The sequence below is a fragment of the Cyprinodon variegatus genome, unplaced genomic scaffold (genome assembly GCF_000732505.1).
Source record: "Cyprinodon variegatus isolate N-32 unplaced genomic scaffold, C_variegatus-1.0 Scaffold306, whole genome shotgun sequence".
Classification (NCBI taxonomy): domain Eukaryota; kingdom Metazoa; phylum Chordata; class Actinopteri; order Cyprinodontiformes; family Cyprinodontidae; genus Cyprinodon; species Cyprinodon variegatus.
This window is the reverse complement of record NW_015150759.1, coordinates 872,030-889,474: the sequence shown is the minus strand read 5'-3', so window position 1 is coordinate 889,474 and position 17,445 is coordinate 872,030. Positions and strand designations below refer to the sequence as shown.

The 17,445-nt window shown below is 42.6% G+C and overlaps 1 protein-coding gene across 6 annotated transcripts; it reads left to right on the top strand.

Annotated features, from left to right (window-relative positions):
• The first annotated feature begins 512 nt into the window (after positions 1–512).
• gltscr1 (glioma tumor suppressor candidate region gene 1) lies at positions 513–17,154 on the top strand. 6 transcript variants are annotated; one of them, XM_015384169.1, is made up of 15 exons: positions 552–570; positions 3,625–3,670; positions 3,781–3,826; positions 4,286–4,351; positions 4,599–6,686; positions 7,148–7,333; positions 10,017–10,637; positions 11,173–11,353; positions 11,440–11,537; positions 11,629–11,763; positions 12,130–12,191; positions 12,281–12,429; positions 12,512–12,606; positions 12,684–12,804; positions 14,406–17,154. In XM_015384169.1, the coding sequence occupies exons 2-15, from the start codon at positions 3,630–3,632 to the stop codon at positions 16,142–16,144; spliced, it is 5,628 nt and encodes a 1,875-aa protein (XP_015239655.1). In that variant the 5' UTR covers positions 552–570; positions 3,625–3,629; the 3' UTR covers positions 16,145–17,154. The 6 variants fall into 6 exon arrangements, with proteins under 6 accessions (XP_015239657.1, XP_015239655.1, XP_015239654.1 ...); XM_015384171.1 differs by lacking the exon at positions 4,286–4,351 and having other exon boundaries at positions 513–570; XM_015384168.1 differs by lacking the exon at positions 552–570 and having other exon boundaries at positions 12,702–12,804.
• The last annotated feature ends 291 nt before the right edge of the window (positions 17,155–17,445 follow it).

The following is a 17,445-nucleotide window of genomic DNA, read 5'->3' as shown; positions in this document are numbered from 1 at the left end:
GGAGAAAAATAATAAATTCTCACAATTCAGCCATTTTGTGCAATTTTAAAACACCAATAATTCTGATGTATTGTTTAGACAGTAAATTTAAATTGTAATGGCAAGATTTTACCATAAAAGCCATCCCTTATTGAAAAGAAGGAAAAACAAATAGAAAAGGCATCAGAGGTAATAGCAACCAACATAACATCACACACAAAAAAGAAGATAGATAGATAGATAGATAGATAGATAGATAGATAGATAGATAGATAGATAGATAGATAGATAGATAGATAGATAGATAGATAGATAAACTTTTTCAGTTGTTTACATCGGTGCCAAATCTGGTTAGAACTAAATGACACATTTATCGACATGTTTTATAAAGAAAATATTTTATTTTGTGTCTCACGTTGGTTATTCTATTAGAAAACTGTGAATCCTGTGCAAAGAGTCCGTATGAACTACGCAGATTTCAATCAGGCAGAGCGGAAGTCTCCAGTTTCCTGCTTGTACTCGGGTCCTGTCGAGCAGCCCGTGCGAGGCTGTCCTGGAGACCCCGCGCTGCCTGCACCTCTAACGTCTCGGGTGAGTTTGTTACAATGTAGCAATTTCTCTATTAATCCGAATAACCGTTACAAAGCCCCAATATCTGCCAACTGCGCACAAAACACGAACCGCATCGCTAAAGCAATCGAAGCGCCACGCTGCCGCACCACATCGTAAACACGCTCATTTTCCACCGTATTCCCAAGCATACCCCCCTCATCCAAGAGTATTCCAACATTAACTCATATTTTGCTTGCAATTAGCGATAGCTCGCTACGTAGTTGCGCTTAAACGCCCCGGGGATACGGTTCCTCCTGGTCCTGGCCGGATTGCGGTTCCACTGTGCAGCTTCAGTGTTCAAATTGTGTCACTCGATGGTTTGTTTTGAATGTCAAAGGCTCAAGCTAGCTGTACGTCTCAATATTGTTGATAGCAGGTTAGCTTGCTAGGCTAATGCAACTCAGCAGAGCTGCATCAAAAACGACCAGAAATAGGGGTGAAAACTGTGTTGTAAAATCAAAAGTTTGGTTTCACTTGAGTTTTTAATCAGATGTGTAGCTGTCAAAGCTTATGTGTTGTGACAAATAGCTAAAAATTGTTTGCAAAGCTGTTAAAAAACACTGGCTAGCATGTAGCATCTCCGCTTGTAATGTCTCCATTCATATCCTGCGCACTGGGTTTGATTAAACTGAGCAATGGCTCCGAGCCGCTGCCTCCTCGGTGCGGCTACCGAGCTATCCTGATAATATAGATGACCGGCTTGCATCTTAACCACTCGGTTTTGTCGTGTTTGTGTTGTTGGAAGCCATGTACACAGTCATTACTAGTGATGAAGTCAGTGAAAGCCCACACTCGGAAATCCTTCCAGGCGGTGCGAAAACCGCGCGTTTTCAGATTGTCTGCTGTTTGTCGGTGTTTAGTAAAGCAAAGATTCAGTCTGATTTGTGGATGACCTCATCTTGACCAAACCAGATCAATCAGTGTTTATCATTACCGAAGAAAGCATGTGAAAATGACGCGACGCGAGTCATCACGAAAATAGTGCGAACAGCAAACTCTGTTTCCTACATTTGTCGTTTATGACAATAATCCATATTCACTCCTTTTATAGTAAGCTTATTTTTTTATAAAGCTGCCTCAGTTTAATTTAATATAAGATATTTCTGAAAAATAAGAACCTCTTTGCTGTAAATACAATTTATATTGTGCAAAGGAACAGATAAATATGTAGCATCAATGATTACATTTTAAGTTTACACACAAAAATAAAAACTAATCAATAGTAATCAATGAATAACCAAGCCTTCCATTAAAGCAGAAAGCTAGTACAACAATATTTTCCTTTCTTTTTTTAAGCCATCAGTTCCTCAACATCTCAGGTTTTCATTCTGTTGTTTCTAACACTAAGGTGTAAATATACTTAGTGTATTGGTTGTGTGAACACTAAGTAAACAAGTTTCTGATAACATAAGGGGTTGAGATTGTTCCTTCACAACAACTAATCTATTATTTCACAAACAGGGACCCAGTGCAGTAATTGGAGAGCTGATGTGATATGATCTCCTTTCTTGCTTTTAGTCAGAACTGTAGCAGACGCTTTGCTTTGCTCTTGCTTGTTTTCTTTCAAATTGACCTTGTTTTAGTCATCTTAAACCTGAAATTTAGGGATATTTCTATTTCCATGCTATCTTTGTCTCTTGCTGCTTTTTGAAGAGTCGATAAGCTGTTTTAGTGTGACTCTAAATGGTTGTTCTGAGGTTGTAATGAGACTTGTTATTTTTAGCCTAATTAGTCTTGATAAGTCCTTCATTTTTCAGATCGTGCAGAGTGAATTTAGATTTTTCTGGATTAAATTAGAAGAAATTATAACCTGTCAATTCAATGGTATATTGATAGTAAGATTGAATAAGACTTTAAAATAAATGTTGTCCTTTTTATTGACATTCTAAGAGAGAAACGTAGATATTAAATAACTGTGGCTTGAACTGTTAATAAGGTGATTTGTAATTCTGAATTGATTCTCACATTAATTCCTCAAGTTTAATTCATATAACAAAAAAACTGATTTACAAATGTTTTTCCACTTACTTTGCAGCCATTATCAGCTATTACTTTATTCATTGCGTGTCTAGTTTTAATATAATACTAGTTCCAAAAAAGTTTTTTGTTAACAGCAATCCAATTTGAGATTGAATTTTATCAAAAAATTAATTGTTTCTAAAAGTTGAGAATCGGCTTTGATTCGATTCTGGAAATTTGAACCTATCAGTGGTGCATGAACTGAGCTTTGTAACAGCTTAAAGAAATCCTGAACTGCAGGCAAAACAAAAAAGCATAGCTTACTTAAAAAATCTTTATTTTAGGTAATAATAGTTTAATTCTTTGTTATACAAATTTAATGGTGGTATATAAAATAATATTGCAATAAAAACATTATTTAATACAGTTTAATGGTGTATTTTACCATAAAAAATGACTCCTCTTTAAAATATACTCAAATAATGACTTGCTGATCGTGTTTTCAGAGCCACTGCCAAACTTCATTACTCATCCACCTACAATAATCCTTTCCATGCTGTGAGAGGAGCTTATTTGCTCAAATGAGTTGGGAAATAAACAATTGAACAGTGTTTACTAGTCTTCTTTATTGCCACCGCTGTCTTTATTTCTCTGTAACTGGAACAGCTGCAGGCGTTAAAACTTTTGTCTCATTGCATAAGATTCATTGATTCAGCCTGACCTGGATACTTCTGTATGGAGGTTTGCTTGTGCAGGCTTTCCCCAAGCGCTCCCATTTCCTTCTCCAGTCCTAAAACATACATGAAAGGTGTTTGTTAAACCTGTATGAAGGTCTGTGTCACAGCGGCGTTGTCTGACTTGTGTTTTGCTCTGTGATCCACTGGCAACCTTTTCAGGTTGTATGTATGATTCTTAGCTTTTTGCTATAAAAAGTAAAAAAAAAAAATGTATTCTAAAAAAAGCGGAGATGTAATTACAACCCAATTAATTTAATTCACTTGATTAACTAAGACCTGGTGTATAGTTGCTTTCTGTTATGACACATTGGTGTGTTTTTTGTGTTATTTTCAACAGTTGTCATGGATGATGAAGACGGCAGGTGCCTTCTAGATGTAATTTGGTGAGTTTTACCTCAAATATCACAACAATATTCATTAAAAGAGTTTAGATGCTTGGCTTTGTGGCTTATGTTATTGTAACATCAGGGTTCCCTTTTTTTTTCTCCTCCAGTGACCCAGAAGCTCTAAATGACTTTCTTCATGGATCTGAGACCCATGTGAGTACATGGATTAAAAACATTTGAAATAAAAATTGTGCTTTATAGATACCAAACAAATCCTTTTTGGTCACAAACTTATCTCAATGTTTGTTTGTGGTGTCTGACTCGATAGCAAAAAAAAAAAAAAAAAAAGATGTGTTCAGGCCACAAGATGCTGATACCATTTGCATTATTATGGCTTCCTTTTTTAATGAGTTTGTTTTCGGATTGTGTTACGTTGCCCCTCTTCACAAAACAAGAAAGGCTAATACTAACGCTTCCCAACTCTTGGGTTATTACCTTCATTTTATTCCTCTGTCATCTCTTTCCTGGTGCTTTTGGTTATTCTGAACTGTTCCCTTTCCTTCCCCTCATCTATTTTTGATGGTCTGAATGTTTCATTCTGGTGACTTTTTGCCTGTTGCTTTCGGTCCCTTCGCTTTCTGTCTGTCTTACCCTTGGTGAATGTGTCTGTAGTTGGACACTGACGACCTTTTGGATGGTACGAGTGACCCCTCCAGCTCGTTCTTCTCTACCACTGGGGTGAGTAAAATCCCCCATTCTTCTTCCTGCTCTCATCTATCTGTCTATGTAGCATGCAACTTCCAATCCCCTCTCCTTCCACTAACAGATATCCACTTAACAAGCTTAAGTTTGCTGCAGTTTGAGGAGACATTTTTGTTGGGTGTTGTTGTTATTTATTGCGTTAAATTTGCCTTTTTTCGTGTCTAGGCTTGTTTATACAGAGATCACCTTGTTTCACTGCTTTCCTCTTCTTCTGTCCTCAAAGGGCCATGTTTCAGAGGTCCAGCCTGCGGTCCAGCTGCCAGCCAGCGAGTCGGCAGGCCTACCCAGAGTCAGTGTGGATTTGGACTTCCTTGAGGATGATGACATCTTGGGTGGATCCCCAGGTGGAGAAGGCGGTAGCAATGGCATCGGGACAAACCACGAGCCGTGTGACATTCTGCAGCAGAGTTTGGCTGAGGCCAACATTACAGAGCAGAGCTTACAGGAAGCTGGGAGTGAGCTGGACCTGGTGTCGTTTGGAATCCCAGGCCTTACCCAGGTGGTTCAAGCTCTGCCTGATGCCAGCCTCTCTGCGGCTGGAGGTGCTGCCGTTGGGGTAGGCATTGGTGTTGGTGGAGCAGCAACAATTTTCCCCGGATCAGCCCCGAGCACCACAGGTAATCCTTCCAATGCCACGGCCGACATGCTGGGTTCCGTGCTCGCCCAGCAGGGTCTTCAGCTCCAGCCCCAGGTTATGAACAAGGCCATTAGCGTTCAGCCTTTTATGCAGCCTGTTGGCCTTGGAAATGTAACGCTTCAATCCATTTCCAGTCTTCAAGCTCTTTCTAATGGAAGTCAGTCAGGAACTTTGGGAATCGGACAGATTCAGGTTGTAGGCCAGCCTACAGTCATGACTATCAACCAGTCGGGGCAGCCGATCCTGGCCAAAGCCATGGGTGGATACCAGCTGCAGCAGCCGGGCCAAGAGGTATCGGCTGCCAGCTCCCAAGCGGGACTCGCTGGATCTGGAGGTGGACTTCTGATCCAGGGTAACAAAGGAACTGTTGGCTCTCCAGCTTTAAACGGACCGGCTGTTTCTGTCAGTAGCACAAACAGCATCAGTGCTGCCACGATGACTGCTCCTGCTGGTCTTGTGGGCTTTGGAAGCACCCCTATAAACACAGGAGTGGCGCCTCAGACGCAAACTCAAGGCCAGATTATGCAGAACGTGATCATCCAACGCACACCAACACCCATTCAGCCTAAACCCCCCCAGGGGGGACCCATTCACCCTAAACTCTTCAAACCACAACAGCAGCAGCAGCAACAACAACAGTCACAGGCAGCACCCCAGGCACAGCAAAATGATGCTCATAAGGCTCTTGGGCTGCAGCAACTTCCAGTTTCTGCTGCTCAGAATGTAGCCTTCCTAACAGGAAAGCCAAGCTCCAATGTTGTCTTAAGTACTCAGGCCACAACGCAAGGTCCCCAGTTCCAACAAGCCCTGTTCAAGCCACAAGCAGCACAACCATCAGGCAAGCCCCTCAGTGTGCATCTGTTGAACCAACAAGGCAGCATCGTTATTCCTTCTCAGACTGTTCTCCAAGGCCAGAACCACCAGTTTCTGCTGCCTCAGCTGCAGGCTGGTGGGCAGATCCTGACCCAACACCCGGGAGGCCACATCATAACGAGTCAGGGCCCTGGCGGACAGCTCATTGCAAACCAGATTTTAACTGCAAACCAGAACATCAACCTGGGCCAGGTGTTAACGTCACAGGGCCACCCAGGGGCTGCCCATATTCTGTCTGGACCTATTCAGCTCCAGCCGGGTCAGATGGGCACACCCACCCTTTTCCAGATGCCTGTTGCCTCTTTGGCTCAGAGTCAAAGTCAGACGCAGACTCCCGCCGTCTCAGGCCATGCTCAGACGGTGATACAGGGCATGCCTATCCAGAATTCCCTGACCATGGTGAGTCAAGTGGAAGGGCTGAGTCCAGCTATCAGCCTTCAGCCAGCGCTGCAGGCCCAGGCAGGTGGCGTCCCCAGCGGCGCAGGAGTAGCTACCGTCTCTCAAGGCCAGACTGGAGAAACTGTTACCGTGCTGGGAAGCTCCTCCGAACAGGCAGCTCATCCAACCCCACAGCTTCTACCCCAGTCTTCTATACTTGCCGTGCAGCAGGCGCCGTCGGTCTCCGCGGCTTCCATTGTGGCCTCCTCCTCTCCGTCCATGTCTGTTTCAACCTCCTCCTCTGTGACAGCTGTGGGGCTGGTCCCCCCTCAGGCTCATAACAGTCCAGGGAGGTTACTGTTCACCAACCAGGGCTCAAGTATGATCCTGAGTCAGGAGTCTCTGCAGATGTTCCTCCAACAGGTCAGTCCTCCAGCATCTGCATGTTTTTTCTTTTTTTTTTTTTTTTTTTTTTTTTTTTTTTTTTTTTTTTCATGTGTTGTTAACATTGTCTTTGAAAAGTAACATGCACGTGTGTTATCTTGGTTTGATCTCTTTGGTTTACTATTTTACTGCTCATTCTNCTGTTCACCAACCAGGGCTCAAGTATGATCCTGAGTCAGGAGTCTCTGCAGATGTTCCTCCAACAGGTCAGTCCTCCAGCATCTGCATGTTTTTTTTTTTTTTTTTTTTTTTTTTTTGTTATTCTTTTTTATTTTTCATGTGTTGTTAACATTGTCTTTGAAAAGTAACATGCACGTGTGTTATCTTGGTTTGATCTCTTTGGTTTACTATTTTACTGCTCATTCTCCCAAACCCCTTCCTCCTCCCTCCTCCCTTCCCTCCCTCCCTCCCCTATCCTGAAATGGTAAATGGACTATCAGGAGCAGCACCACCATACAGAGACTGAATCTCCCCCCTCAGTGGGCGTCCCAGCGTCTGTAATCGTCAGCAGCAACAGCATCACTACTGCGGCCCCTGCTGTCCATGACAGCCAATTAACTGACTCTTGGGTGGGTCAGAGCCACAGCCCTTCCCCTGGCCCCTCCCACATGACAGCAGTGGTAAAGGTAGAATTGCCCCCTTTATGTTGAGCCCCACCCACTTGTTGCTGCTGCTGCCGCCACAATGTTAGGTTTTCCTCCCTTTTCCCCGTCTTTATCTCTGCTGCTTCCACAGCTGTCACCCGCGCTGTTCAACTCCTTGGTGCACGAATTAGTCCTTCGCTTGCAGCATCTGTGCTTTCCACACTATGCTTCGTTTTTAGTGAAAGCATGATTGCCCCTGCTGTCTCTTCCTAATGTGTGGCATTTTATTACTCACTAAAGATGCACTGATCAGAGATTTAATGGATTTCCAACCTCAGTTGATGTCCGGTCTAATTGCTGATGACTTTTTTTCGATACCGAGCAATATCATTTAAGCAGAGATTTTTGTTATTCATTAATATATATTTCTTTTTTTACAAGTAGACAACCTCTAACTTTATAAGTACTTATTCATATGGTTATTCTGATCTGTAGTGTTGTAATAGGTAAATGGAAAAATAACACAACCTAGATGAGATTTAGTTTGTGTTTTTGTTAATAAGATGTAACATCTGGAAATATAGGACCTAACCTTATAGTTCTGTTGTCAGAATTCTTACCACGTCTGACAAACATTATATGATCTTTAGTAGTAGTCAGTAGCTATGTTCACATGCGTAAAATTTCCCCGATCTAATCTAAATCTTGCTTCATCAGAGATTGAAAATACTAAATAAAATGGTCCGATGATGGCGTCTGTATACAGGTACCGAGCGCTCGATTAGATTAAATCTTTCATGTGAAGTGAAAAAACTTTACGCTGATGTTGCACACATCCGCAGTGGAGATTGTTTTGCTCCAAAGCTCGGAGTGGGTATATCGACATGGAGGCCAATCGGAATGGGCGAAAATCTCTCTTTTAGAAAGAAAATTCCTTCCAGTCAGACCAAATCAGATTAGAATATTCAGTCTGACATGTTTACATCAAACATTTTTATCTGAACAGGCCTTCAATCCCATTATTTTAATTGGCAGTGATCATTATTGTTCCAGTAATTTGAAGATGGCCTTCTTTGCTCCATCACAGAGTTAATTAATTAAGCATGGAAAGTTACTCTAATGTTTTATCAGTGTTTAGCTTGGTCATTTATTTATCCATGCTTCTTCCAAAAATCGTACAGGATTTCTGCACAGAGCGACCTTTGATAAAATGCTAGGCTAACGTTAGCTCTCCTTCTCCCTGCTTTTGATATGACTCCTTGATAATTTGGCTGATGAAAAGTTGACTTGTGTTTAAAGTTTCAGAATTAACCTGTTCATAGTAACTAATGATGCAGCAGGAAGCTCTGCTGCAGGTCTCTTTACGGCACCTTCTATATAAGGTCATGGCAGTCTAAATTATCTTTGTATTTTAATGGATCCAAACTATTCCAGCCTGTGAATTGTGGGCACCCTGAGATTTCAGCAGCCTCCAGTATTTCCAGATCCATCCGTCTCTGTAACAGACGCTGAAAGCTTGAAAAAATAAATTGGAGGAAGTTTTCCACACTCTGTTTACTCTTCTGTAATCTGCTGAAACTGTAGCTCTCTTTAGGTCTCTCACACCTTAAGACCTACAGACACGTCTCTTGATTTAGTAGAAAATGAGGTCTACTTTTAAATGCCTTCTAACATTTCTGTGGTTCAGTGGACCTCATTTTAAAAACCTTGCTGAGACTAAAATAACCTTCATGTAGCCTTTTTCCCCCAATAACAGTATCCACACCAGCCATTGGTGGGGTGTGTTCATTGATTTAAGAAAGATTGGATATTTTCAATTTAGATCTATTGTCAGAGATCTCAGTGCATCACCCTAACATTTGAACTAATAAAAGATTATCAAAGTTCTGTTTCTTTTATTCCCTCTTGTTATTTTGGTTAACATGTAATTTGGATTAGTTTTTTTTTTTTCCTAACTAAATGCAGGGATGCTTATTCAAAAAGATTGAAATGTTCCAATAAGCAGCCTTTTTTTTCTCTTCTCTAACAGCTTTATAAGAATTAATAAACTCACTATTGTCTGCTTCACTGCCGACTAATCGGGTGTCTGCTCTTTATCTGCCATGTTTCATTCAGTCTCATTATACTGTCACTGCTGTTTTAAATCCCCACTTTAACAAGTGGAGTCTTCCAAACCGAAATGATTTGGTTCCCCAGCCCTCGTCCTCACGATCTTTAGATCACCTAGTTTACCATCACGTTCCCACAGATCGTTCTTCTTTTCCTTGTGGGTCACTGAGCAGTTATTTATCCCCGTTTATGTTTCTTTCCCTTTTAATGCAAAAAAAATAAGAAAAATCTGTGTCCTTTAAGTGTTTTACTGCAGCGCCTTGTAAATACTGCGCTTCTGTGTCGTTTCTTTTTGTTTGATTATGTTTATGTACCCAAGGGTTGGGCGACACTCTTTATTTTTATTCATGATTTATCAATTTGTATTTACCATATTTCACTCTAAAATGCGATTACAGTAAAAATCATAATATTCTGTACCTATTTCTGATAAAATGATGTCGCCCAGCCCTGATTTTTGGATCCTGTCATTCAAATCATGTTAATGTCTTTGTGTTTTGTTTGGTTTCTTGTTTTCTCATGTTTTAAACTTTGAGGTTTTTTTTGTTGTTTTTTCCCTTCATTTTCTTCCATGTTTTCTAACTTACTGGTTTCCTAAACTGTGATTCCTCTTCAGGTACCCTCAGGTGGAGCTCAGCAGACTCTGAAAATCCAAGGCATGTCCTCTTCTCCGGCTTTGACCTCTCATGCCACGCCTCCCCCAGTGGCAGAAAGTCCACAGCCTTCCCACTCTCCTCTGACTCTGAGCCAGCAGATCCAGTCGCCTCACCATCAACAGTCGCGTCCTCCTTCTCAGCCTCAGCCTCAGTCTCAAACCCCCTCACGCTCATGCACGCCGTCGTCCCACACTAAGCTCTTCATCGTCCACAACCAAATCCCTGAGTCTCCCAAACCTGTCCAACAGGGTCAGGTGCAGCAAACGCCCCCCCAGCAGGTGCACATTCAAGTTCAGCATCAACCTCTGCCTCGTCCGGCCTCACAGCCTGCTCCCTATCAGCAAGAAATGCCTCAAGTTTCACAGTCACCCAAGCCTCTTCCTGCACCAGCTGCACAACATCAGTTTGCTGCACCTCCTATCAGCTGTGCTACAGCTGTAGTGAAAACTCCAGTTCCCATTCAGGGCCTTTCAGCTGGACAACAGCATCATCTACAAAGAGTAGGAGCACAAATTCAGACTGTGTCATCCATTAATCAGCCCTCACATCAGCATAAACAACTGCTGGAGAAGCTGCATCAGGTATTAGCTCATTTTGACTGCATAAAGATACAATTAACATGTTTTTTTTATTTGTCTTAGTTTCTTATTGGAAATTACCGAAAAGTTTTTTTCATTAACTTCACTTTTCTTCCAAAATCTCTCTGAACTATATTCCATGTTGAATTTTTCATGTCTGCCTCAGTTGATTATTTTTAAATGGATGCAAAACTTCTCATTAGTTGCATTTTTGTTACATTTTCTTTTTTTGAAAATGCTACTATGCATTTATATGCTTTGATTACTATATGAATGTGTGTTTTAAAGTTCTAAAGTAATACTTTTTATAAAAGAAAACAAGGAAGTTTAGCTTGCAACCCCTTTGAACAAATACTTAGAAGTACGTTTTGCTGCAGGTTGCACATAGCACCTCTAAAGGCTAAAATATCCGCCCACTCTTTGCTCAAACTCATATTCAGTGAGTGTTGATGAAGGTCAAATTTCAAGTCGCCTCGCTACTATAATGCTGGACTTCGTTTACAAACTGCAACCAGTCTTTTTTTGTTTTGTTTTTCAGGCCCAGCAGAACATTATGCTACAGGCAAAGCCTCAAACTCAAGCCACGGGACAGTTTAACTCCCAGCAAGATGTGCCTGTCGATAAAGGGGTGATCGCACCGTCAGTGAGCTCAGAAACACCTGCTCAGCTTCCCACGATGCTGCAGCCAACCTCAGTGCTCGTCAAAACCTCCACTACAGGTAGATCATTAAAAACTGTCTGGGATGCAAGGCAGAAGACCATCATCACATTTTCATATGAACTTTTCCTCTCTGTTTTGTTACAGGAGTAGGTGACTTACAGGTCTTCTCAGGAGCCCAAGGGCAAGCCGGAGCAATGGTTCATCAGACTGTCACTCCTGTCAGCCTTACCCAGCCTGTACAGGTTGGTTTGTGCTGCTTTAAAGCTGTTTTCCTTTAAGTATTTCAGAAATGTTTAGAATTTCTGTTTTTCTTTCTCGTAAATGTTTGAACAGGTTCAGCCAAAGCCAGGAGTGATCAGCTCAGTAGGAGGGATGACTCTAGGGAAAGGTGCGATGAAGATCCAGGTGTTGGGGCCTCCTCTCACACAGATGTCTGTCCCACAGCAGCAGGCTCCTGTACAAACTCAGGTAGAAGATGCATTCCTTTGAAACATGAAAATGTAGAAAATTAAAGTTAATTAAATTTCACAGGCTTGAATATGTGTGGGAAAGTTTTTTTTTTTTTTTTTTTATCGTTTCTATTAGTGTTTATTCATCCCTGTCTTCAATTTGATTTTCTTTCCATCTGTTGGTCGTTTGGTTCTCCATCTGACATCATTGTCTGTCAGTGGCCTTTAATTCAGTTGTGTTTTTGGAGGGGGGAGTTTATATTTGTAGAAATATCAAGAGTAAATCCTTATTGAACTTTTTAATTCATGCCGTGGATCAATGAGGAATGAAAACTCCCAGTTTGCTTCTTATATTCATTCTTATTGTTTCCTTTCTACTTTTCAGCTCACATCACAGACACCAACAGTAAAAATGCCTTTAAGTTCTGAACCCAGTAAAGAAGCCAGGTAGGTGCTGCTGCTTTCCAGCCTTTCTTTAACTGTCCTGTTTTTGGTGTATTTCTGAATAGTTTCTGTAAACACCCACCTCCCTGCAGGATGCTGGAACAGCTAAGAAAACATCAGGGTTCAGTGCTTCACCCCAACTACAGTGCTCCTTTCCACTCGTTTGAGGACACTCTGCACAGACTGCTGCCTTACCATCTCTACCAGGGAACTGCAAACTCCTCTCAAGATTATCAAAGAGGTATAAACTAAAATAATATCCAGTATATACTCCTTATTTACCTATCAAAGTCCTTAAAGCTGTTTGGTTCTCCTCAACATAGTGGATGATGAATTTGAGAGGGTCTCCTGCCAGCTGCTAAAAAGGACCCAGGCCATGCTGGATAAATATCGTCACCTGCTCTTCACTGAGTCAAAAGTAAGTTTATAACCCAATATTTTCCTCGTTTGAACGACCTCTTTTGTTTTGAATTGATTTTGAACTGGCTGTTTTTGGCCTTCGAACCTGAGCAGAGACTTGGCCCGTCGGCAGAGATGGTGATGATCGACAGGATGTTCATCCAGGAGGAAAAGGTCGCTTTGAATCAGGACAGGATTTTGGCCAAGGAGAGACCAGGTTAGTGGCCACTCAGGGTTTGCTGGTGTTCTATGTACAAATTACCTAAAATATTAAAAATGTAAAAAATATCATCTCAATATAAAACTATGGGTATGTCTACAGTCTTATTCTTGTCGATGGGAGTAACAGTTGTCACATTTGGGGCTTTGAAAAGTTATAGTTCTCTTACAAAAAGCAAAATGCTAAAACAAACCGCCCTGAACAGGAAATAAACAAATAAACACCAGTTTTTTATCTTTTTTTTGGACAAATATAGAAAAACTGACAATTGAAAAAAAATGTTTTGTTCTTCGACATGCTTTCAAATTCATCAGTAGAAATGTTTAGACTAAATTCTTTACTATTTAAACCAATAACTTGTTTATAGAGTTTATTTGATATAAGTGTGGAAACTTGAACCACACATTTTTTTTTAGTTTCAAGTTAGTTGTATTTAATATTTTGCAAGTATTTAAGCATTTATATAAGCTTCGCTTGCATGATCTCAGAGCGCTCTTTATTTGATTCTCTTTACAGTACAATAATGTTTTCTAAATGTTGATGCTGAGTCTGTTTATGACAATTTGTGGTCCTCTTGTATAGCAAATCCATTTAGCTTTTTTAAACTCATAACACATTTGGATTTGTTGCGATTTAGTTGGAATAAATACTACATTAAATATTATAATATTAATATTTTCTTTGTCAACTATAAATATAGTTTTATTTCATGATTCATTATTTTCTTAACATTCCTATTTTTATTTTATTAGTTTTATTTAAAAAGATCAAACCAGTTTAGCATAAAGGGATCTGCTGGTCATGAGAAGTAAATTCTTAAGCCCGGTGTACACTGTGCTATTTATTTTTTTTCAATCGTTGCACGCAGCTACTGCTCACACTGTACGACTAAACCGCAGGGTTTAGTCGTACAGTGTGAGTTCACAGCTCACAATTTATGTGCGTGAGTTCACAGCTCACAATTTATGTGCAGCACGACGGTCTCATGCGATCTACCTGCTCACACTGTACGACTAAAAAGCACGTCGGAGTCGGCTCTGAAGTGAGATGCCGCTACTCGGACTCGTCTATCTGGAAGCCAAATGTGTAGAAGAGGAATATTAAGCTCGCTAGAGTGAAACGCGCCGCCTTGGCAATTTGTGCAAATTTGTACTGAAAGCCGTAAAAAGAAAAGGCGACGACGTATTTGGACAAAGACATGGCTGAGCAAACGTGGCAACTATGGTGTGTCAATTTTACAGACAACTGCATTTATTGCATCCCCGCCCTGCTTCTGTGTTTACATCTCAGACAAAAAAGAAAAAGAAAAATCCTTGCTTGCGCATGCGCACTGAGCGATTTGCCCACGACGGTCGGGAGAAAAACAAACATGTTTTTGATGTTTGATTCCTGATAGGGGGGTGATCGTGTTAGGCTGATCGCTCCTCGAAACCCCCTGTACACTACACGATGCACAATCAGGCTGAAAGTCGGGCCGATCGAAAGATTCTCGCATGACTGGAAAATCGCCCCGAAAGTTGCACAGTGTACGCAGGGCTTAAGTAGTTCTGAATGATCACTTTGAAATGAACCAGGGATATGGTTTTATTTCCTTGCAGAGGAGTTTGTTGCAAGCGTTCGGATGTTGGAGAGCGGAGTTTCATCCCAACAAAAATCAGCATCTCCGGAGCTCCGACCAGCGAGTCCGGCTGCATCCACAGCTGCTCCAGCTGCGCTACAACCTGCTTCTGCTCCACCTATCAAGATGGAACCCACTCCTCCCTCTGTGCCCGCTCCTGCTCCTGCTCCTGCTGCAGCTCCAGTGTCTGCTCCGTCTCCTACTCCTCCTCCTCCCCCTCCTTCCCATTCCCCTTTCCCTCCTACCAAACTGGTCATAAAGCACGGAGGAGGCGGAGCATCTGTGTCCTGGTCCACCAGCTGTCCTCCAGCACTGGCAGCCAAGCCAGCAGCCGAACCTGTCAGCCAGAGCTCCGCCCCAACTCGGGCTCCGGCGGCATCGTCCTCGTTTAGCTCCTCTATTTCGAACTCCAAAGGAACCGACGATGATGACGACGCTCTTCCACAGAGAACCAGCAAACCGCCCATCAAGACCTACGAGGCTCGCAGCAGAATCGGCTTGAAGCTAAAGATCAAGCAGGATCAGACGGGTTTCAGCAAGGTAGTCCACAACACCGCCTTGGACCCTGTGCACACACCCCAACCTCAGCTGAGCAGTCGCCCCACCCCTGAGCCTCAGCCTCAGACAGAAGCTGCTGCCCCGCACTCTAAGTCCCATCATCTCCCCACGCATCCTAACACCGTCATCAGAACTCAGTCTCCGACATGCACAGCTTCCGCTGCTCTTTCAGCTTCCGTCACAACCACTCAGAGTAACCCTTTGCTGAGAGGAAGCGTTCCTCCGTCATCCTCCTCTTCCTCTTCGTTGACTCAGATGAACGGCACGTTGGACCACCACCCCGTCAAACACAACCCCCCTCCCTCACAGACCACCTGCCGCCTTCCACTTAGAAAAACCTACAGAGAAAACATCAGTCCGCGGGTCAGACCGGGCATCCCAGGAGGATTAGACGAAGGTTTTTCCCATCCGAGAACCACACCGTCGCCCCCCAGGCACGGGGCCTCTACTCCCCCCTCAGAACGGACAGTTATAGCAAGTGTAAGAGTGGAGAAAAGAGACAGGGAGGCCTTACACGCTCCGACAGATTCCAGCCACGAAGGCGGGCTTTTAGGGAACTCCATGCAGGGGCTGGACAAAATAAACGAGGTGTTTAACCGAGGGGTCAAAACCACGCAGCACCATCACCTCTCCCTGCTCCTGGACAGGGAGGGGGCAAAGGAGAGGGAGGAGGAGCATGCAGCCCAAGAGACTGATGTGAGTAAGTACAAAAGGTTCAGTGGAAAAAATAAACACAGGACTGGAGGGACATTCCGAATGGACCAACACGCGCCTGGACCTCCATCTCCAGAGTCCTCCTTCACACGAGACTCTTTGCTTCCTGCCAAACGCTGCAAGTCAGACTCACCCGACATGGACAACGCCAGCTTCTCCAGCGGCAGCCCTCCGGACGACTCTCTAAACGAGCACCTCCAGTGCGCCATCGACAGCATCCTGAACCTGCAGCAGGAACCCACGGTCCGCGGCCACCACATCAAAGGAGGCAGCGGGAGGTCCCACCAACACCAAAGTCAGCGCCCGGGAGACTTGACAGTCTCATCACACAGACATGCGGTCCCAACTCCCTCGTCTGCTTCTTCATCCTCCTCGTTGGCCTCGCACCCTCAGGTTGGTGGGCGGGGCCACAATGGCAGCCTGGTTCCTCAGACTCAGAGCAGATAACAGCCCCTCAAACCCAGACTGTGGGAGGTGGGGGGGCTCAGAGACAATTCTAGAGGGAGGGACAGGGACGTACTCTCCCAAGCTGTGTTGCCTTTGTCTATTTGAATTGCCCGGCATTTCTTTATTATTTACTAGCTGAGCTAAGCCACCCCGACGGATTTAATGTGGTTAAACTAAAACAGTTGATAATGCCTGCTTTGGCATGTCTTCTTTAATTCTTTTTGTCTCTGTTTACATTCCTCTAACATGTCCCCAGGAGCAGACTCTTCATGCTCTTTAAACTGTGTCCTGTTGGGCATCAGGCTCGTCACAACTCACAAAAGATAAACCAGCAGGACGCTTTTACGAGCTCCCTGCACCTTGCGAATTTGACTTTTATCACAAATGCAAAAGACACACTTTAACGGCCGACTACAGGTCTAACTATATATGAGATTAGTGTTGAGTTATTTTAGTGGCTTTTACTGGCAAAACAGATCAAATCAGCCCTTTAACAAATTAGCATTTACTTAAATATAACAAGGAAATTTTTTTAGAAAACTTGTCAGCCGGTTTTTTTTTTGGTTCTACTCCAATGCTGTAATACCAGAATGTAAAAGGAACTGTTTTTCAGTACCTGATGTCAAATTTTACCGGGTTTCTGTTTGTCTGATGTTCATTAGGGCAGGTTGAGGCATTATGCATTTCAGTCAGCAGGGGGCAGACCCAGTTTTAACTAGTTTCCCTCATTCTCTCATCTTTCTCATGAGTTCTGTTTGATTTTTTTTTTTTTTTTTGTTGCTTTTTTTTGTCTATTTTTTAAGCCTGGTGGACAATTCAAAAACAAACACAGCACAAGCATTGAAATGGAAAAAAAAAATGGAACAATAATAATGTACAAAAAAGACCGGAAAAGAATTTGAAGTATAGTATTACAGATTAATTTTTGTATTGTATTTATTGTGTATAATGACACTTTTTAAAAAGAAATGTACATTTAGTAAAACTGTAAATTAAACCTTGCTTCTTTTATGAATCCCTTGTTCCTGGTGATCTGTGAATCCAAGTAACCATCATGTAACCACCAGGTGGTGCCTGTACAGTTAATGAGGTCAGAGTTAGTTTAACTGAGAAAGATTACAGTGTTTAGGGAAAGTTTTGGACAGATGGGAGGCAAACATACTGCTCTGTCTTTATATATTAGGCACATTCTTTCAGATTTAGCAGAAGAAAACACGGCTGTCTGAGGTCATATGATTTGAAATATGCTCATGGATGTATCATTTGAGAAAAAAAAAAAACTCCACCCAAGTAACCCCCCC

What these genes read in the sequence shown, in the direction of transcription:
- gltscr1 (XM_015384169.1), top strand. Translation starts at nt 3,630, where the DNA reads ATGGATGATGAAGACGGCAGGTGCCTTCTAGATGTAATTTG. An exon ending in TGCTGGAGAAGCTGCATCAG is followed by an intron (nt 10,638 to 11,172) that starts GTATTAGCTCAT and finishes TTTGTTTTTCAG; the next exon opens with GCCCAGCAGAACATTATGCT. An exon ending in TTTGGCCAAGGAGAGACCAG is followed by an intron (nt 12,805 to 14,405) that starts GTTAGTGGCCAC and finishes ATTTCCTTGCAG; the next exon opens with AGGAGTTTGTTGCAAGCGTT.